Here is a 23,447-nt window from a genome sequence, read left to right as displayed (position 1 = left end):
CACAGGTGGAGGGCCACCACTGAGAAGGCCCTGCTTCTCGTCCCCATCAGCCTCACTTGTGAGAGTGGTGGGGTCGAGAGCAGAGCCTCCCCAGATGATCTCAAACTCCGAGGTGGGACGTAAAGGGAGATACGTTCGGACAGATACACTGGACCAGAACCGTATAGGGTTTTGTAGGTTAAGACCACCACCTTGAATTGTGCTCGGAATTGAACCAGCAGCCAGTGGAGCTGGCACAACAGGGGGGTGGTATGCTCCCTGTATGTCGCTCCGGTGAGCAATCTGGCTGCCGCACGCTGGACTAGTTGGGAGTTTCCGAACAGTCTTCAAGGGCAACCCCACGTAGAGCGCGTTGCAGTAGTCTATCCGGGATGTAACAAGAGCGTGGACCACCGTGGCCAGATCAGACTTCCCAAGGTACGGGCGCAACTGGTGCACAAGTTTTAAATGCGCAAAAGCTCTCCCGGCCACCGCCGAGACCTGGGGTTCCAGGCTCAGCGGCGAGTCCAGTTTTGAGCATGGGCCATCCTCAAAACTGGCTTATCTGCCAATTTTCAGATCAATCTACTTAGATAATTTTAAGCACAAGTCGTATATTTTACTGTAGGGAAACATTTCCAGAAAATGTCCATATGCTTAAATTTTTTCCTGCTGAATTTTTTCCTTGCAAAAAAATCCTTAATAACATAAATTACCAAATACAATTAAAGAAGGAGCTTTATGTGTGGCATGTTTCTCTTTCCAAAAGAAAAGAGGTCTTTTTGAGAATGATAATGTGCTCAAGTAGATTTGAGTCAGATTTGCCTCAATGTGAAACTGAAGTAAGTACTACAAGTGATTCTACAGATGGTCACGATAAAAATTGAGGTACTCATATTATTTCATTAAGAAGAAGTTAAATCCTGCTGGAATAAAAGAGCTGGATAATCACAGCATTTCACACATATCAGACATAGGTCTTGATAAATTTAGTATGTCAGTCGTTTTCAGTGCCTGTTCCCTCAAACTGAAACAACAAATACAAGGGAATTGTGTGTTGTAAACATTTTAAAAACTGATATTCTAATAAAAGTAATCTCCAAATTAAAATTTGGATTTAATTTTCAACCACAGAGTATTCTTTCATTTCATTCTAAAATGTATCTCTATTCAAATATTTTGATCTGCTTGACATGAAAAAAGTTTGTTTCTTAGATATAAGACAAAGAAACATGACAAATCATGTTATGCTCATTTTTTTAAAAAAAAATCGGATTTCCTCCCAAATCTCAATCCAATTTTATTTTGTAAAGGCAAAATGTGGGTAATCCAGCTCAGCCTTATCATAGGGACATAACTACAGCATTACGCTTGCCATTACCAGAATAGAGTTCTCAAACTGTGCTCCCCCAGATGTTTTGGACTTCAGCACCCACAATTCCTAACAACTGGCAAGCTGTCTATGATTTCTGGGAGCTGAAGTCCAAAACATCTGGAGGAGCACAGTTTGAGAAACACTGATTGAGATAACTCTCCAAGAATAATGGTCACACAATGCATACTTTCTTCTTTAAATTTCTTTGAGAGCATTTCTTCCATTTGTTTTGTGATATATTTAGAAGAGATCAAAATTCTACCCCTGAAGGTGCAGGTTTGAAGCTTGGGAGTGATCCTGGGAGTGATCCTGGACTCATTCACTGAACCTGGAACTCCAGGTCTTGGCAGTGGCCAGGGGAGCTTTTGCACAATTAAAACTTGTGCACCAGCTGCCCCCGTATCTTGGAAAGTCTGACTTCACCATGGTGGTCCACGCTCTGGTTACATCCTGTATAGCTTGCTGCAATGCATTCAACGTGGGGTTGCCTTTGAAGACTGGTCAGAAACTTCAATTGGTACAACCAGGTTGCTCACCAGAGCGGTGTACAGGGAACATACCATCCCCCTGTTGCGTCAGCTCCGCTAGCTGCTTGTTTACTACTGAGCACGAGACTATAAAGCCCTACATAGTTCTGACCCAACCTACTTGTCTGAACGTATCTCCCCCTATGAACCATCTTGGAGATTAAGTCTGAGGAGGCTCTGCTCTCGGTCCTACCTTTTCAGGAAGTGTGGCTGGGGAGACGAGAGACAGAGTCTTCTCAGAGGTGGTATCTCGGTTGTGGAACTCCCTCCCTAGTGATATTAGAGCAGCCTCCTTGCTCCTGGCATTCGGAAAGACAGTTAAAAACCTGGCTCTGGGAGCAGGCTTTTGAGAAATAGGGCAGTGCAGTATTTTTAATGTGGAAAATGTGCAGTTTGACTATGGAGTGGCCTTAGACTATGACTCTGGATGGCGTGATTACTTTAGAATGTTAATTATTCTATTATGAATTAATTTTAATTCTGGTTATTTTAAGTTAACATTGTTACTTAATGCACTGAGGAGGTGTGATATGTAAGCTACCTTGAGTCCCCTTCAGAGTAGAGAAAGGTGGGATATAAATAAGTTAAATAAATAAATCATAAATATATTTCAGTCGGGAGCCAATGTATTGTGATCAATGGCTCTTTCTTACAAATATTGCTTGAAGGATCAGGATGTCAAAAGTCTGAGTTGCACAGCACAGAATCTGCTTTGATCAATGACACAATATTAAAAACAATGTGGTAACTAAACTACAGCATTAAAATGTGTGAATATTAACAATGCTTCTATGCAACAATAGATATTATACACTACATTTAACCTGTCAGATGCGTCATTAGCATATTTGACTCTGAAATGGCAACAAAAATGTTAATTTTTCTATGTTCATAGTACTTCCGTGTTCAGGTACTCTTCAACTCCAACACTAAATTCATGTTGGTGTAAATTATATTTAATGCACAGGGACATGCCTCCAAATATCTATATCTATAGGATTGTAGAATTAGAATATAACTATGCAGTGCAATATTTTAAAATATTACACTTTAGAAGGGCAAATATTCACTAACCCATATTCTTTATCCAAGGTAGAAATGAAAAGAGAATAGCATGAACACAGTATGTGGTGTTTTCTCATGTGATATTTTATGTAATGTGTTATTTTTCTTTGGCATTGTAGAACTTTTAAAAAGCACTTGCATTCATACTCAGCAACCAACCAGACATTAGCTGAGAATGGGAATAGGCTGTACTTTCAATATAATTCCATTATTTAATTCTTCCAAAATACTATGACAATTATTAGTTTCTGGGGTAATATGCTGTTTCTAGTGCTTCCTCATTTGAATTCCAATACATTCTAGCCTCTTGCTTCATTGCTGAAATGAAGCAACCTGTTGTATTTCACAGCTGGGTATTGTCCAGGCAATAGCAAGTGCAAAAATGAATTCTCTGCCCAAGTCAACATCATTACACACCCACAGATGCTTATAGTAAGCACTCTTTCAACATAATTGTAAGTGTAAAATGTTCATATATGCCATCAAAGAACCAGTGATTTAGAAACACAATAGTATGGCAAAAAGTCTACATGCAAAAATATCAAGGTCCATTCCAGTTTGCCTAGCTCAATGACCTGATAAGAGTCAGCTTAGAGATAATTGTCTATCTTCTTGGATTGTTTGAAGGATAAAACTAAAGCATTTTGGCACTTTTTAAAAGGAACATCATAACTATGACATTTATGTTTAGTTTCAGAACATGAGATGACCGGGGGGAGGGGCTGAGTCAAAGATTGGAAAACTGGCTCAAATGCTATTTTCAGAGACAAAAAAGGAAAATTAAAATACTAAGAACTGTACAGATAAAAACAATAGGAAGGTAGAAAATCAGAAACATAGGAAAAATAGCAACATTTTCATGACTAGAATTCTACTTATTTCGAGATATGCATATAACCTATTAATAAAGTTATTTTCCAAAGGCACACCCAGGCTGAAATTATTCTTTTTGACAGAAACTTCCATTTTAATTTTTGTTATGGGTTCACCACAAGTTGATGGTCGGTTAACTTACGGTGACCCCATAAATTTCATAGTGTTTTCTCAAGCAAGGAAGATTCAGATGTGGCTTTACGTACAGGCAGTCTCTGAGTTACAGACATCTGACTTACGAACAGCTCATAGTTAAGAATGGGGGTGAAACAACAGGAAGTGAGAGAAATCTACCCCACAGAAGGGAAATTTTCTCCTGGAAGAATTATCATGGGGAAAATGTGTCTCCACTGAAGCTTTCTCACTAATCCTACAACAAGCCAAATTTTTCAAAACCCAATTATTACAGAGACAGAAAGTGAGGTGAAATCTTCTGAACAGGGGCAAATGCAGCAAAACAAACACCACAACTTAAGGACAAACCTGCAGAATCTATCTTGTTCTTAATTTGGGGACTGCCTGGACTCCATATAATTTGTTCCATTACCAAAATAACAAAACACAACCAAACTGTTTTATAATGCACCTTATCCTGAGATGGTAGAGATTCTACAAGACATTTGCTAAAACTTCAAACAACCATTATTTATTTATTGAGAGGTTGGTAAAGGACAGAGATTAATATTGAAGTAAATAAAATGTAAGAGACATATTTGCAGAAATTCCACAAAACTGAGGTTTAAATCTTTAAATGTGTCCAGAGCCTACAATATAATGTTAAACCAAAAGTACAAAGTCTGGTGCAAAATGGCTTAATGATGCAAATGGACATGGATTTAAACCCGGAAAGTAATTGATTTTTATAGTTTTAAATTGCTTTTTATATGAATTTTATCCTGTTTTAAATTATGTATTTATGTGTGTTTGGCATCTAATTGTTGCCAATCTGTATGCCACCCTGAGTTACCTTTGGGCTGCAAAGGACAAGATAAAAGTGTGGTAATCAAATAAATAAATAAATCTGAAATATAAATCAAATTGTTAGTCCAAATTAGAATGGGCAACTGAATTAATGACATTTATGTAATTGTTGACTTTTTAAATCCCCACTGATTTAATGGATCTATTCTACTTGGGTCTAACAAATTAATTTAGGTTTGAGTCTTTTGTTTGGATGGGCAATCTATGTGCTCTTGTACTGCAAATCCCATTAGCCAGATGCAGCAGAACTAATGGTGAGGTATGATGGGAGCTCCAATCCAACAATACATATAGAACATCACACATTTTCCACTCCTGTTTTAATTGGATATGAGACTTTCTGTACTTAAATTATATAGACTGTTATGAGTACCTCTGGTAGCTTTTCAGACATTTTTATAAACTGCAAGAAATATGCGAGCTATTAAAAGATATAATTCTGCAAAACAGACTGCTATGTAAGATGCCAATTTAAGGCAACAACATAAACAATAGTAAGTTGTGTGCTCAAGTGAAGCATCTTTTTAATTTTGAGTAATGAAGATGTCAAGCCAAATGGTACTGTAGTTTAACTTAATTAGGTGTCCTATTTTTCCAGGCAGCCTTTCATTTCCCATTGAAAACTCAGCTTGTATGCAAGGCAGCAAGAGCAATTTTGTCTGTAATGAATACCTCTGGGACTGCACAAAGTATTCATTTGAATGCTATGCTGAAGACGGGCTTGAGTAACTAGTTTGGGCTTGTTGAGATGCCAGACATTGTGGGACTAACCAGATTAATCTATAGCATGCTATCATTATTGTTTCGCTGGGTCAGAGGTCAATAGGTCAAGCTGCCTTTACAGCAGGAACCTCTGCCACGGGGAACAGGTTTGTACTGTTTGCCTAATAAGTGGTCCAAAAGTATGTAATGCTCACAAATAGACTCAGCCAGCCATTTTACTGATGGGAGTTCATTCTGTATTTCCCATAGTTATTGTTTTCCCATGTACAACTATTGCCCTGGAAAGTTTCCTTGAATGGAACCTACATTTTATAACCTGAAAGCTATTTGTACAAGTGAGTTTGTACAAAGAGTACAAAAGAGGCATATACTGTATTTGAAAGGACATTTTACACTGGATAGCCATTAGCCATCCAAGGGTATGATGTTCCACTTCCAGCAAAGACAGAATGGACATTAGAAGCAGGCAGAAATAACCCCTACACTGCAACTGAGAATTTATCTTCAGATGATTGATTTTCTGTTTGCTTTCTTTGTGAAAAACTAATAGCTTTTGTTATTTTTGTAGTATTGATTAATATAGAAACCAGCTCTTGTTACAGCTGAAAAAGGTTGTTATAACATATCATAGACAACATACAGTGTTTTAAATTAATATATCTTTATAATGAGGTATAGCCTTCAACCACAACAATGAGTAATTGTGCTCTGAGGCTTTGATTCAACTATAAAGTGTAGGAAATCTGCTATAAGCCTATTTAAAACATATATTATGGGAAAGAGGCAGAGAAACAAAAGCTGTACCCTCTGGGACACAAAACCCACTGATCAACAGCATTACTAGAAGAGAAAACTATTAGGACTGGTATAGGTGACATGGCTTTTGCTGCTGTAGCATTCTGTGGAACTCCCATCCTTTTTTCAGTTTCCAGCAGTTAGTGTTGTTTTGCATGGTATTCAAATCTGAAAACTAGAAGTTTCTGGTTTGGCTGTTTTAACTGTCATTGGTTTTAAACCTACTTTTAAGAAGTGATCATCCGTTTTAAGCTGTTTGTGTATTTAATGTTTAAAACTAGTGCTTCTAAGGGTGCTTCCAGAGATGAGTCAAAAACTCCCCGGACCTGACAGCAACTTCACATACAGACCTGTCAATCCTGGGCTATAGTTTCTCACCTTCCTCATAGCCTTCCTCTGCAGCAGATCAAGATGGAGGGTGGACAGGGGACATCCAGTGGAAGTTTTTTTAAAAAAAGAAATCCCTCCGTTATGCACTGGACCATACATGCACAACATGCAAATATCTTAAAATAAAACAAGAACCAGATTTGCATATGAGATCCAGCGCATAATAGGGATCTCATATGCACATCTGTCTCTTCTACCAATTCTTAATTCAACTTCTGTTTAAGAATATAAAGTATAAAAGAGTTTCAGAGAATTTTAATTGCTCTCCATTTGTGCTTCCTTTGAACCTCCTGTGTGTCTGTTTGACAACACGATCAGCTGTTTCAGGCTTTTAAAAAGCGCATGTGTGCTGGAGCAGTCTATACAGGGGGGAAGAGAAGGAAACTGCAGGGATATATAGTCATGCAAAATTGCACTTTTTTTCTGGCAGAATCACGTTTTAAACGCACATTTTTGCATGTGCTTTTTGGCTCTTAACCTGATTCTACCTGCACTTTAGCTAAACTTTGTTTAGCTTCCGCCACCCCTTTTAACCTGGTTATTTCCAGGATTAACAGTATGTGTAGAAGGGCCCTTAGGCTCAAGCAATTTCCTTAGCTAATGGGTCAAGCTAATTGGTTACATCCCATTTAGACTACTGCAACGCTCTCTACGTGGGGTTGCCTCTGAAGACTGCCTGGAAGCTGCAGCTAGTCCAACGCTCTGCAGCCAGACTACTAACAAGTGCTGGGTACAGGGAGCACACCACTCTGCTGTTACACCAGCTCCACTGGCTGCCAATTAGCTTCCGAGCACAATTCAAAGTGCTGGTGTTAACCTATAAAGCCCTAAACAACTCCAGCCCTGTTAACCTCTCTGAACATATTCTCCCCTATGAACCATCAAGATTATTAAGATCGTCTGGAGAGGCCCTGCTCTCGGTCCCACCTGTCTCGCAATCGCGTCTGGTGGGGACGAGGGACAGGGCCTTCTCGGTGGTGGCCCCTCGACTCTGGAACTCTCTCCCACTGGAGATCAGAACCACCCCTTCTATCCTGACATTCAGGAAACAGGTAAAGACGTGGTTATGGAGACAGGCATTCGACGAGTGAGCCAACACCCTGAGATATGGATGGAGGATGATGAACAACGATTTTAGTGTGACGACTGACCATTGTAGTTATTGAATGTAATTGCTGTTTTAATGTTTTATTGTAATATGAATTATGATGTTTTATTGACTGTATGTGATATTATGGTTGGAAACCGGTCTGAGTCCCTCAAGAGAGGTGAGAAGGTCGGTATATAAAACTTTAAAATAAATAAATAAATAAGAGCCACTGGTTACAACTCACTTTCTTTCTCCAAAACTAAATGTGGATTCAAATAGCACTAACTGGGGTTGACTAAATCTGCTAAATCAAGGGATCCTGGCAAGCTATAAATAAACAAATATCAATAGCTGTATCGGCAGCAGTAGGGAGACTAAGAACATTTCAGCAAGAGCTTTGCCACTGCCTTCTTCTAAGGTTGCCAGAATATGTCTTTCCCAAGGTCATATGGTGATTTTCCAAAGATGGAAGGAGAACTCCAGGAATCCTAGTCTAACACTCAAACCATTAGTTATAGTTATACCCTTCTGTTTACATATAGCAAATCCAGGTATTTAGGGATTTTTGAAAATGGATAAGTAGAGCTCTATCACCGGTGTGGTCAGAGGCGGCCCTAGGTAATTTTCGACGGTAAGCAAACAGTATCCCCCCTCCCCCCCAACCAATCACTGATATATATTTTCTGTTCATCGTGGGAGTTCTGTGTGCCATATTTGGTTCAATTCCATCATTGGTGGAGTTCAGAATGCTCTTTGATTGTAGGTGAACTATACATCCCAGTAACTACAACTCGCATATGTCAAAGTCTATTTTCCCCCAAGAGTGCCTCAAGAGCGTCCCTGGGCAAAATCAATTATACTCAAATGCTTACTTTGCGTAATGGGTTGAGCCGCCCCTGGGTGTGGTTCTCCTAGATGGATTATCTTACCCTGTAAACATTATTAACATTTCACCATGTAAGGTTTCTTTACTTTCCAGAAGATACTAGAGTTTGAATAGACTTCCGCATTGGAAGTGGGATGTTCTGCGATGTGTCCTATCACCATCTTAGGGCCCTTCCACATAGCATATAACCCAGAATATCCCACAGTAACTTCTGTGAACTGGGTTATCTGAGTCCACACTGTAATATATTCCAATTCAAAGCAGAAAATGTGAGATTTTATTCAGCTCTGTGGAAGGAGCCTTAGACAGTAGACGTTACTAAGAGACAGATATGATGACCATGAAAGAAACTGTTAGAAAACTATCTGGTGTATGCTATAAGGTCCTTGCTAATTTAAAATATCATCACTGGAAATTTTAATAATACATGGAAATGTTGTATTTTGGTATGAAATAATGAAAATGTAGAAGCAGAAAATGTTTTAAAATGTGCTGGAATACTGAGGATTACACTATGTATTTGTCACCAAGGCTACAATATTTACATATATAAAATATACACAAGCCTAACAGCATCAGAAAGTCTTTTGGGACACGCTAAAAGAATATCATTAATTTTTATGGTATAGTTATCTTCTGGCTCATTTCCAAGAATGGCTTTCTGCAGAAATCATTTCAACTCTAGAATTATGCTGTTTGCTTGCAGCAACATCACAGGAACAGTAGTGAGCCATATGTTGCTACTTAGCAACTTAGTACATAAGTCCCAAAGCAAGTACCGATTTGAAAATTGAACAGAAATGATAATTGTCAAGTGATGCTGTGAGGCAAGTTGTTTTGGATTACTAAGCTATGCAGATGTTTGATGTTCTACTTTTCATGACTGACAGATGAGTTTTTATTTATGTTAGCCTAGAGGTAATAAATTGATTTTAAAAGCCTTAAAATAAGAGACAACAATGCTTCCCTGCATACAAACACATTCTTACAAACATAGGGAATTTGAGTTTGCCTTTTGTTGCACATTCATATTATTTTTCATGCTGAAAGTTTAATTCACAAGAAGCAACATATACATTTTTCATCAATAGGCCGCCTTCTTTCTTGTCAGATTGAACTGTAGATAATAGTAGAAGCAGACTACTAAAATATGATTATTCTATATATTGGCCTTTGACCTTAGCTGCTGCTACTGCTGCTGCTGCTGCTGCTAATAATAATAATAATAATAATAATAATAATAATAATAATAATAACAATAATAACTTCTATTTGTTACCCACATCTTCTCATGGATTGAGGTGGGGTACAACAGAGTCAAAACGTATGAACATAAAATACATACAATAAAATACACAAATAAAACATACACCAAACACAGGGTAGAAAATCAACATATGGCAGTAATAGAATGTAAATTCAAAATTTATAATTCAGAGTTGACTGTGTAGGCCTGCTGGAAGAGATACATCTTCAATTCTATTTTATATTCTGACAGCTTATTTATTTATTTAGCTGTCGGAGCTCTTCTGGCAGGTCTTGGGGTGACTGATAAAAAGGTGCTCTGGGTGATTGCTGGTCAGGTTTTGGCTGGTTGGAGTAAACATCCCACAAAGAACCTCAGTGTCCTAAGGAGCCATAAATTGTACAGAGGAAGGTGATCCTATAGGTAGCCTGGACCCAAACCAAGTAGGGATTTAAAAGTCAAAGCCAACACTTTGTACTTTGCCTGAAAACGAAATGGCAACCAGTGGAGTGACTTCAATATGGGTGTAATATGAATGTTCCTTTAACCTGTCTGGTTGCCATGTTTTGAACAAATTGGAGTTTCCAAACTTGGTACAGAGGTAGCCCAATGTAAAGGGCATTGCAGAAGCCCAGCCTTGAGATTACCAGCATGTGCGCTATCACCTTTTAAAGCAAATATTTAGTGTCTTTTTAAGAATGCTCTCTCCAATGCTGTGCTTATGTGCAGAAGTTGAGTTAAACATGCAACCTTCTTTTTCACTTACATTTTAAAAATCCAAAGGAAATGATTTAAATACATGGCTCTGTGTATAGCATATCATCATAAGGAAAATGGCTCTGCTGGAAAATGCAGAGGTAGATTCTTTGTTTAAAACTATTTAAGACAGACATAATGATTCTCTGAAAGGTAGCAGCTGCTTCGTAACAGCAGTCATTCAGACAGTTTGTAGTTCTACAGTTTCAAGCAAATTCAATTAGCCCTTGTGCTTCAAAGCCCTCAAGGCATGAACAAGATGATGCCTGGTTGCTTTAATCTAAAAGTACTGCTAAACCTGTCAAGACCGTTTTTTTGGATACAGAGGTTAAAAAAGAATATTCCTCCTGCCCTCTCCCACCCCCACAACTTTTAATCAAACACTGTTACTCAAAGCTACCTACAGAACCTAGCCAAGCTAGTTCAATCATACAGGTTTATTCTTCAAAAAGGCATTCTTAAAATGAAATCTGCAGAAGGCTAAGAAATAATCTGCAAAGAACACTCTTTCTCCAAAGACAGCTTTTATTAAAAATGAATTACATTGGCCAGTAATATTAAGATTAATCAGGTAGTTTTTAAAAAAGAATTTTTAATTGAAACTTGAGATGTGGCAGTTGTAAAATAGTATAGCTTTGATCCCTACCAGAAGCCCTATCCTTGTGTTGAGTATTTACATTACACTGTTTCAACAGTTTGATACCACTTTACACATGCTGAATCTTGGTATCTGTACATCAATGAGGTTTTGGCCATTCTTTCCTGGAAAGCTCTAGTCTTCTCTTCTGACCCATGGCCCAGTATCTTTCCATTATAGAATTCTAAGGATCCCATTGGATTATAAATGGTTATATTCTGTTAGTTTTGACATTTAAAGAGATACCAAAATGCTATGTTCTTGGAAATTTGATCTAGAGTGTTGTGGAGCCTTTTGGAACAGTATGGAAGGTGCCACAGAGGCATTGCAGACGGAAGAAGGAATCTGTAGAAATTACAGCATTACTGTAAGGAACCAAGTTATTACACAAAGTCCTTGCAATGGGCTGTTGAATAACCTGCATTTTCCTTCTGTGCCCAAGAGCACAATAGGAGCCTGGCCACTTGAAAGAGTTCTGCTAAACAACTCTGGACAAAAGCAACTACAGCATGAAAATATTAATTTGTCACTGCCAGAAAATTGGGCTTCCATTGATCTTCTCCTTACCATGCTTGGTCAGATTGGCTCCAGGGTTTCTACTATTAATATCCTAGTTTCTATTCCTGGACTCATTGACTCCATTCTACAGGAGACATTGTGTAAGGTGGCTACATCGACCACCCTGATCATCTGCCCATTATAGATATCAATCAGGACTTCAATGGGATCACCTGTCAGTGATCACCTGTCAAGGTGTTACGAATTCCCAAATAAGTATCAGGAGTTCACTGAGTCCATCAGCCTCCTGCAGCACAACACCTTAATCATACTGTCTGCATCTACAAGTTCCAGTAAATCAAAACTGCAGCAGGTGATAATCTGTTCATGATAAAGGTTCCTTACCTTTGGTTCTATCTAACCCTGAAGACTAGATCAAGATTGTCACCTGAATTTAAGCATAGCATTTTGTGACAGGATCAACGAAGTATTAAACGGTTCATTACAAGGTAGTTTAAGCATAGTTGTTTTAAATTCTCTGCTGATGAGACTCAGAAGACTCCAGCCAACAATGCAATCAGGTTGGTGGTAAACCAACAGAATCCCTAAGAGCACCACTGTTAGAAAGACATAGGGAACATCTACACTGCAGAAGTAATGCAATGTGATATCAATTTAAGTGCCATTGTTCAATGCTATGGAATCCTGGGAGTTGTAGTTTAGTAAGACACCAGTACTACGTATTTGGCATAGAAGGGTTAGAAACTCATAAAACCGCAATGCTCAAGGTTCCATAACATTCACTGCACTTAAAGTGATGTCAAAATGCATTAATTCTACAATGTAGATTCACCCCTAGTCAAATTCATGAGACTGCAGGATGGGACACTTAATGAGTGTCCCATGCCTCTATTGTACAGAAAACTCAAGGGACAGAGGAAGAAATCAGCCCCCTCTCTCCAGCTTCATCTAATCAGGTGGCTATAATAAAAGACAAATTTCATCAAGACCTGGAAAGTCCACCACCTCCCAATTCCACAATTTCAAAGAGCTCTTCCCACTAGTTCTTAAAGTTTAATAAAAATCTCCTTTGCTTTTCTTATTCTCTGTTTTGTATTTGCTTCTTTTCATTGATATTTTATCAAGTGTTCTGAATTGTAACCCTAAACAAGCCTTGTGGCAAACTGGGAAGTATTTAAATAATGAAACCATCTTTTAGATAACAATTCTCTCCCTCTCCTCAGTCTCCCATGCCCCAAATGAACCAATTCTTCAGCCCAAACAGGCTTGAAAGTGATAAGTAAACAATTGGTGGCACCTGTGGGTTTTAATGATTACCTTGTCTAGAGTCAGATAAACAAATAGTATGCACCTGGAAAGACTATTTCCTAAAGGTAAAACAACTGCTTGGGAATGATCATGCTGGCAAAACAGCTGCTTGCATTCTGGAGAGCAAACAAGGTAGTATCTTCAACAACTGCCAACTCTGGTGTTTTATCAGTGCTATCTCATTAGCTGGAAACAAGGCTTAAATGCTTTGTTTATAAATTATGATTATTTCTGATTGCAGCAGTTACTGATAGTGCCACTCATTTGCAATGCAACTCTCTGAATTTGTTTAATTACAATTTGAAACAAGGCAGAGAAGATTAATTAACCCACCTGGCTGGCTGGCACATACTCCTGGCTCGGTTCTGTCATACTCATATACATGTTTTCACCGTCAAACTGCAAATTAAAAAAAAACATTTTTATACAAAAGCAGCAATTTTTAATATTTATATTATCAAGTAACAAAAGAATCTCCATAAAAACGTAATCTGGAATAGGAGATGGGCAACTGTGCTTATGCATATCACCATTCATGTTCCTGTTGTCATCCTTATTGACCCAAGATGTCAGTGATTAGAAGTAATTAGTGCTCTAGTAATTACAGCAAGCAATGAATGGTTTCCTTTCATCTGCAATCTGTTTTAAAACAAAATGACTCATTTTGTGCAGCATATATTCATATCACTATTAGACGCAATGATGTAGTAAGTGAACTGAGCATTTTTTTTACAAGAAGAGGTGACTAATGGAATATAGATTGTGTGCTCAATCTAATTTTCATTTCTAACCACAGTTGTTGTACTTCTGTGCTTTCAAAGTCAACTCAACTTATAGAGAACCCATCACAGGATTTTCTTGGACAGGTTTATTCAGAGGAGGTTTGCCACAGCACCCTTCTTAGACTGAGAAAGTGAGAATTGTGAAAGATCTGTGGTTTCTATGAGTGGGAATTACACTGACCTGTTATCACAGTGCTGATTTGGTATGGTGTATGCCAGGTGGGCCCTGGCCTGGGTTTCACAGGCACCCCTGGCCACTGTGGACATAGGAGGAAATCCCAACTATCCAGCGGTAATGAACCCAGTTGACTGGCACTGGATGACCGCCCTTATCATCCCCCTCCCATTCTGTTTTGCAGTGGTCTCCAGGTATGATGGGTCTTCACTTGCAATGATATCAGCTAGGGTAATGGGGCTATACAGCAGGGGGAGGGGATGAATAACCTCTTCCTCTCCCCCTCCCTTTCTCAATCATGCTGCTGCCCTGGCCAACATCACTGCAGGTGACAGCCGACCAGAAGGGCCCATGTAGTATCTGGAGATGCAGAGAATGGAAGAAGAACGTGAGCCTGGGAAACATGAGATGGCAGTGAAAACAGATGCAGCTGGTTCTTTCTCGGAACCAGCCAAACCTTTTACATGGGCCTATAGTCAGGGAATACACGATTAAGGTGGTCTTACCCTGCTTTACCCTGGACCAGCTCCTTGTGGCATTTGGCCACCATTGAGCTGATCTGGAGCCCTTTCCCATTAAGTGGTCAGCACAGCTGTGCCATCAGTTTCAACATTCAAACCTTTATGTTACATTGGCTCAGCCAAAAAAAGACTTGCTGAAATAGTAATTCAATAAATCCCATTGATACATTAGGTGTATACTAACTGTGACTTGATTTAGCCTTGATGTGTTCTTGAGGTGTCCTGTTAAGGAACACCTCAAGAACAAATCAAGAATTACCTTAATGAAATACCCTATTAAAATATAAGTATTGTATGTTTAAGAAGGCAAATGTATTAGTAGTTAAACCAAGATGGACAACATTAAAAGTAGCATTGCAGCAAAATGATACCATTCGTTACTTTTCCTCCCCCATATACAAATTGGTGACCATAACCCAATCACATAAAGCTAGATAACAATTATAACTACAGTAAGAGATCAATACCAGATAGGCAAAGAAATTGAAACCATGTAATGTAGCAAAGAGATCCAAAAGACTTGAATAAATTATGTATATCACAAGGGTACGTGGATTCCTCCATAGCAATCTCTCAATAAAATCCCTGAAACATGGTAAACTGTATAAAAAACTTGCTTAAATGAATTGTTTGGGTTTAGATTATATTTAGCCAGGATCCTGACCCAGGAAGTCATTAAATATTATTCTTTCTAACGTATACTTTAAAAAAAACAAACCCCTTGTTATATCTTCTAACTTTCCTGAGTCTTCATTCTAGCATTAGCTGAGATTTTCAAGGTTGTGGATGGGAAGATCTCTGCCAGGGAACCAGATGTGGTCCCCAAGTGTTCACCATGTGGACTTCAAACCAGTTATTTCCAAGATGTTCCCAATCAAATTATTGAAAGTCAGTTAAAGCATGTAAACTTTAAAGCTTGCATTGAACTGAGCTGGGAAGCTGTAGCACATAACTGATATATAATGTGCAGGAAGGCAATGGTTGTTGCTGCACTTCCAAGTAGATACATATCAAGCTAAGCTGTGCTTTACAGGCTAGGAATGTACTGAACCGAGATTCACGTCAGTGCAGATATGCACAGAGGTGATGTGTATGTTTTCTGTAAACTACTGAAATTTATAACATTGGATCTGAGTTCATTCAGTTTTTGCTTATATCAACTTTGCTCTCAGTTGAGCCCTGTGACACATATCCTTATCCCTGCCCACTACTGGTTCTTAATTCTGAGGGCTCAGCTAAAAAAAATAGCACTTCTTTCCTCAATTTTGATTTTCCTGCTTCTTGCCAGGTGGTTGGACTGGATGGCCCATGAGGTCTCTTCCAATTCTATGACTCTGAAATTCGTATGTGTGTATTCTAATAATCTAGTCCTGATAGCCAAATTAAATGCAATTTGTGCTAGACAGGCAGCCATGTTTGCTTCTTCACATTGGCCCTGTTAATATAAAATAGATGGGGACTGACTGAAAAGATGAAATATCTGAGGGTAAATATACCAAAAAATCTCAATAATATCATACCAATGAATTTTAATTGTCTATGGAAAAATATAAGCAAATAAATTAACACATGGGGAAAGAAATTCCGAGATATATCCACAAGGTTAAAAAATTATAAGATTAAGATTTTGCCCAAATTCCTATTTTTGTTCCAAACTCTCCCAGTGAATTTCCCTAACAAATTGCTGAATAAATCGGATAACTCTATTAAAAATGGGTAGTGGGAGGAAACAAAAACAGAATTGCCAACTTTTTATATTATAGTAAACAAGAAATGGGTGGATGGGGGGCTCCCTCTTTGGGAATATATTATGAGGCAAGTCAGCTGGCAAGATAATTAGAATTTGAATTGGAAGGGACGAAAAGATGGGTGCAAATAGAAAAGGAAGCAAACAGTTGGCAAAGGGGAACGTATATGGGAGAGAGAATAGAAAGGAAAGTAGAAATAGACAAATGGATTATTGGGCTACTATATGAGGAATTAATCACTTTAACTTACAAAACAAAAACAACCCTTATAGAAAATTGGAAACAAGCTTCAATGAGAAATTAATTGTGTCTTGGATTGATAATATTCATAAAATTAAACATATGAGGATCAAGGATACCCAAAGGAAAATAATCTCCAAATGGTACAGAACCCCCACCCAATTAGCACACATTATGGGAAATATCTCAAACAAATGTTGGCACAAGTGTGGGGGGATCGGTTCATTCTCCCACATGTGGTGGGATTGTAGAAAAATCCAGAACTATTATGGTAAAATAAGGACGGTAATGGAAGACATGATAGGGAAAGAATTAATGTGGGATAAAGCCAGGTTCATGTCCCTCACCATAAAGGCAAAGGAAGACAACAATAATTGGACAGAAATCCTAAAATATATGACAGCCGTAATACAGGCCACGATAGCCCGGGGATAGAGAGATGATACAAAATGGGATTTGGAAACCTGGCGGGCCTATCTATCAGAATATATAATTAATGATTTTATCAATCAAAGGAAAAACAAGTATATAAATAATCAAATAGAACAAGATTGGTTTAGGAAATGGTCTGTGTTAATAGACAAAATAGACGGAGACGATAGATACAACATTTTGAACCAGGCTTTCCACACAGTTAAATTGATGCAATGACAAGATTTCGAATTGCTGTTCCAGGGGGAGGGGGGGGAGGGGGGTTTATTGGGTGATACATAACTAAGGAAGGTACAGTAGGTCATTTAAGGAATGCTTACTTTTGGAATAATGTATATTGAAATAAGTCCTGTACGGCAAAATTTTGTTGATTGTTGGGATGTATCAAAATAAATAAATATTTTTTTAAAAAAAGATGGAGACTGACTAATTTAAATACTAAAAATGTGGTTTTGAAATTTATTTTAACTATAATTATTTAAAATTATAGTTACCTTACAACTCTAAACTTATCAAATCATGACTGATTTCTGACACAGGGTCGTTTGGTTAGTACTTTGATGGACATTGCCAGTGTTAGCTAGACAGTACAATGTTGCTTCCCATATCACAAGCAAACACCCAAGTACTCTGTTACTTTATTGTTATCCCAACCTTCAAAAAAGAGCTTGAGACATAGGACAAGCCAGCATGTGAACATTTATGTTATTTTCCCTCCATACTTGACTTATAAAAGTTACCACCCCACTGGAAAATGTGTGAAGATTTCCTGCATGTTAATATTGTAACTTAATTGCAGCTCAAAAGTCCCAAAGATGCCACCAGGTCCCTTTGTATCCTTTAAAGTCATGTCTTACTTAAACCTATTCTTACCTTTTGGTTGCTTGTAAGAATCATTATGATCACTTGAGAAGAGCAGATCATAAAGAGCAGAAGAAAATACTGGGGCTCTTAAGTCTGGGCTTATAGAGCTTTTAGTTAGTTTTTTTAAAAAAACCTCATGGATAATGTGTTTTATCCAGATTATTTTGGCCTATGCTGTGAGACATGCCAAATTGAAATGACAAACACTTCTGTTCCTACACCTTGAAAGCTAGGTCTTTTTCCTGATTTTTGTTAAGTAATCACAATTCCCCTACTATTTCATCAAGTGTATCAACTAATATATAATTAAAAAATGCCAAATTCTTGAAATAGGTCTGTAGGAATCATCTTCCTCTCTGCTATCACAAGCATTACCAAGAGAATTAATGTATCTGGAAAAATCTCTGTCACCTGATTGATTTTGAGGACGCTCTTGACTTCGAAGTAGGGTGTTACTTGATCTGCAATTTTGCACAGAAGAGATAGTTTGCGAACAACTATGCTTTCAGTTCAGTTGTGTTCCTTCCAAAGTTAATGTGACAAAAAACTAAATTAAAAAAATTAAATTTCACATTGGCAGTGAGAAAGACAGCTGGAACGATGTGCTGAGTCATTTCACCATACCTCATCAAACACCCTCCATGAGGTTTCATTTGAAGCAGCTGAGATGGCAGTCTTTGAATGTATAAATCATATCCAAAATGACATTTTAATCAGGCCAATTTGCTCCCAAAATATTGAAAGCCAGTAGATACTGAGCAATTTTTCCTCTAGCATTATATTTTGCTTTTAACTAAGAGATCAAGTACTATTGACTGATAGTCACATGAAGAAAGATGTTGCTACCCGAAGTTGCTTGATTTGGCTTAATTGCTCCACTCCAAATTTGCTTTTAGAAGTACAAAGCATTCTCATTATTTTTTCATAGCACGGCTAGCTATGAAAAAATGGAATACCGTGAATTACACTCTGCTGCTAATTTTTTTTTTCATTTCTGTACATCTGGTAATAGTTACATCATAGCTGACTGTCTATAATGTCACACTAAGGATGAAGAAGTTATATCAGATTAAGATCAGCCATGATTCGATTCTGAAACCCTTTGAAAAACAGGGTTAAAAACCATTCTTTATTTTAATCCACAACCACATCATTAACATTAGCTATAATAACTGTGCAATCCCCACAAACATATACCTAGAAAGAAACTCAACTGTGTTTTGTGGAACCTACCGTATACTCATATATAAGTCAATCTCATATAAATTGAGGGCAGGTTTTGGGCCCATACTTATTGATTTTGATATGATCCATCGATAAATCAAGAATCATTCCACAAAAGTGCCAGTACCGCCAGTATTTTCCCACCCAGAAGGGGCAGCAAAATGGAAAAAATACAGAGTCTGTGCTTTTTTTAGCTTCTCCTGGGACAGACAAAGCTCTTCCTTTTTGTCACTCTTCTCAGAGAAGGGGTTAGTGTGTGTGTGTGTGTGTGTTAAGGTACAGTACTCACATAGCTAACATTCATAGGCCACTTAATCTGCAATCCTACATCCATTCTACCTACTGAATTAAATGAAAGTTATGTTGAACAGTCACAGAAGATTACACAGGTAATCTACCCGTTATAGGCTGTATGCTATGTTTTGTATATTTTGTTTACATCAAAAACAAAACAAAAATACAAAAAAATATTTATGTACTATTAGTCCTTAAATCAAACTGAATAATACATGATGCAATCATCTGATGATAGGGAACCAGAATAATAAAGTTGATTTATATGCTCAGGTGACTGCTTGCTTATTAGCCTTGTACAGATAGTCAGTTACTCTCTTAAAGTGATTGGTTACTTACTGGCCATGAACAAAAGGTAAACCAGAATACTTGAATAAAGAAGGGCTACAGAAATAAAAGCTACCATTCAAGACACTAAAGTTAGGCTGCTTTTCACAATCTCTAATGAACTTATTCCTGGCTGTCTTTGACAGATCCTTTACTGCAAATTCTGTTTCTAATTGGAAAATATTCTTAAGATGAGGGAGGGAGAGAGAATCTTTTATGTAAATATTCATCAAGATATACTGTACAAAACTGCTAACTATAGCTCCAGTACAATGGTTTCACCTATCTGCATCCAAGATATCCTGTCTAGGAATGGGTACCCCACTAGGAATGTTCTAGGTCCTCCAGAATGACTATATCAGTGGTTCTCAACCTGTGGATCCCCAGATGATTTGGCCTTCAACTCCCAGAAATCATAATGGCTGGTAAACTGGCTGGGATTTCTGGGAGTTGTACTCCAAAATATCTGGGGACCCACAGATTGAGAACCACTGGACTATATGGTAACTTCCAGTGAAATTTGTTCATTTCAATAGGTGTTGCTATAATCTAGGATTTCCTGTTTCCACAGTAAGATGAGGAGTGTATCCCCCAAGGATACAAGGGCTGTACTGTATTAAATATGTATTTCTTATCAGGTCAGATAAATTACAGAATTCTTCAAGGAATTATTATGTTACAGTGTTATCATGCTGTGTATATAGTACAATTGGCTTGCCACCTTCATAAGAGCTGGGGTGCAGGATCCTTGCAAAAGAGGTTAAAATCACAAAATAGGGTTTTTAATTTCTACTTTTCTACTTTCGCAGGAATCCTGCACCACTAACCCCTGCAAAAATGGAGGGTCCATTGTGCGTATGTATGTGTGCCTGCACATTACTTTGGTTATTATAATATCGTGTAAAAATTACAAGATGCCTGCTCATTTTTCCATTAAAATATCCTGAAATTCCAGGACCTAAGAGTACATAAGTGAGCTTATTCAACCTCAATGAAGATCCGCATAGTTAAAGCAATGGTATTCCCCATAGTAACCTACGGATGTGAGAGCTGGACCATAAGGAAGACTGACCGAAGGAAAATAGATGCTTTTGAACTGTGGTGTTGGAGGAAAATTCTGAGAGTGCCTTGGACCGCAAGAAGATCCAACCTGTCCACACTTCAGGAAATAAAGCCTGATTGCTAATTGGAGGGAAGGATATTAGAGCCAAAGATGAAGTACTTTGGCCACCTAATGAGAAGACAGGAAAGCTTAGAGAAGACAATGATGCTTGGGAAAATGGAAGGAAAAAGGAAGAGGGGCTGACCAAGGGCAAGATGGATGGAAGGTATCCTCGAAGTGACTGGCTTGAGTCTGAAGGAGCTGGGGTGGTGATGGCCGACAGGAAGCTCTGGCGTAAGCTGGTCCATGAGGTCATGAAGTGTCAGAAGTGACTGAATGAATGAATGAACAACAAACACTTAACCTATGTGTGAATTATATCATTCATTGTAAATTAGGATATTAGGTAACCAAAAGGTAGCAAGAAGGATCTTCAGAAATATGCAGATTAGCTGACAAACTGTCAGTCTAAAGAGACAGAGGTTGGAAAATGCACCTACTTTACTAGAGATGAGCCATCATTTTGACTGATGTCACTCCAAGACTTCTTAACTTCCAAGACCTCTGGGTTAACTGGTTTGTATTTCATATTGGCTCACCCTGCTTTACGGCAGTATGACACTTTGTCTTAGTTCATACACATGGATTTTCAAGTGTCGTATTAATGCTAGCTGAAAGTTCTGAAAAGTGTTGTTATTGAAAATTAATCAAGTATTTCATACATGATAAATTACTTCTGACAAAGTTTCTTTTCACATTAAGTTGGCACTGCATGAGCAGTAGGGTGAAACCAACAAGAAAAAAAGTCACAGAATTCTATGACATGATTTCTAATGTGTCTTGAAGCAAATGAAAGATTTTATATACTCAGTAAATGGGGGAAAAGGTCATGTATAATTAACATTGTCTCCGAACATAATGGTAAAATCTCACCTGGAATTTTAAATGGCAGAAAGTAGTAAATCTTTCTTAATCAAATCACAAAACATTTAGTCAAGTACAGAGGTATAGTTTCTGGTAATACGTATGCTTGCCTGGAAGTAGTACCTCAAATACAGAAGATGTTTGAATAAAAACTTTATACTTATTTTCTCATGAATACAAAAGAAATTATTCCAGTCAGATTAGGATTGCCTTCTCAGAAGTGTTCTAAACCTGGAGATTTCAGACAAAACTGAGATTTAGGGATGTCCCCTGATAAGATTACGAGACAAAGCTCCCAGTGATATTATTACGCATCAACTACAGTTACTCAGAAGATGTCATTCAATTTTTTTTTAAAAAGTCTAATAAATGAGACCACTTTTATCCATCTGGAAATTAAGCAATCCTTTTAACAATGCATAAGGGTTGGAGTCTAACCAAACAAATTCTTCCAAGCTCTGGATTTTGAAAAGGAAAAACAAACTCTATTTTTAACACTATTGCAAGCTCTACTTTTAACAACACATGAGGAATGTAGTCTAACCAAATAAACTTTTGGCAGTAAAAAAGATTTCTTAAAGTCTGCTTAGCATCTGACTGACATTTTCTGTTATTACCATAATAATTGTAATCATATATCAAATAATCAGAACGCTACTAATGTACTAATCTCTACAACTGCTACTGATGTACCAGTGGTATAATAAAGACCAAGATAGCAAACCTACTCAGAATTTTAAAGGGGCACAAAACTTTAAACTGAGAAATCTATCCTACTAATAAGAAAATTGGGATAGAAGACCATTCAGGTCACTCTGAGTTAATCTTTCTTTTTTGTTCTATGATTTAATGGTAACATGGTCTTTTTTTCAAGGAGCAAAGAAGGAGAAAAAGAGAAAATGATAACAATTGCTAGGAAAAATGAGGCATGACAGGGAAAGCGAAGAAATAACAACAACTACTACTACTACTACTACTATTACTACTACTACTACTACTATTTTATTTATACCCTGCCGCCATCTCCCAAAAGGGACTTGAGTAGTTACAAGCATGTGGTAGTGCAGTGGAATTTATAAATATAGTAAAACACTGTAAAACACATAACAAGGAATACAATAAAACATGTAACAATTGTAAACAATGGCAATGTCAGTAACATAAAACAGATGTGCTTAAAACAGCATAAAACCTCCTAATATTTGATATACTCAGTAAAATGCAGTGATGCTGTGGATAAAATGGTCATATGAATGTCAGTCATGTTAAGTGCCTAAGTCAAAACAAAGTGCTTGGTCCTCAGGTATAAACCAGTGTTTAACCCTGTTTGAAGGTCTACTTGAAAAGCCATGTTTTCAAGTTTTTATGAAAACATGTGTGGGGCTAGCTTAATTTCTCTGGAGATAACGTTCCAAAGCTGAGGGGTCACAACCAAGAGGACCCTCTCCCTCATCCCCACCAACCACACTAATTGGGAGAAATAGGGAGGGGAGAAAATGAAATGAAGAGGCAGGAGTAGGAATAGGAAAGGAGGGAGAATGCAACTAGATGATGAACAGAGAAATGGGAAAATGAATATGCTTAGTCAAGCACTGGAAAAAGGTAGTACAAGAAAATGAAAAAGACTAGGGTGAATGAATGAGGATAAAAGGGAGGAAAGGTAG

At 37.8% G+C, this 23,447-nt stretch overlaps 1 protein-coding gene across 4 annotated transcripts in view; it reads right to left on the bottom strand.

Moving 5' to 3' along the window:
- TOX (thymocyte selection associated high mobility group box) overlaps positions 1-23,447 on the bottom strand; it is a 236,137-nt gene that overhangs the window by 101,998 nt on the left and 110,692 nt on the right. For all 4 annotated transcript variants that reach the window (XM_060775365.2, XM_060775366.2, XM_060775368.2 and 1 more), the window contains exon 2: positions 13,484-13,549. In XM_060775365.2, coding sequence (XP_060631348.2) covers positions 13,484-13,549 — 66 coding nt within the window. The remainder of the gene's footprint in view (positions 1-13,483; positions 13,550-23,447) is intronic.

This window comes from Anolis sagrei, chromosome 4 (genome assembly GCF_037176765.1).
Source record: "Anolis sagrei isolate rAnoSag1 chromosome 4, rAnoSag1.mat, whole genome shotgun sequence".
Classification (NCBI taxonomy): domain Eukaryota; kingdom Metazoa; phylum Chordata; class Lepidosauria; order Squamata; family Dactyloidae; genus Anolis; species Anolis sagrei.
This window is presented reverse-complemented; position numbering and strand designations above follow the sequence as displayed.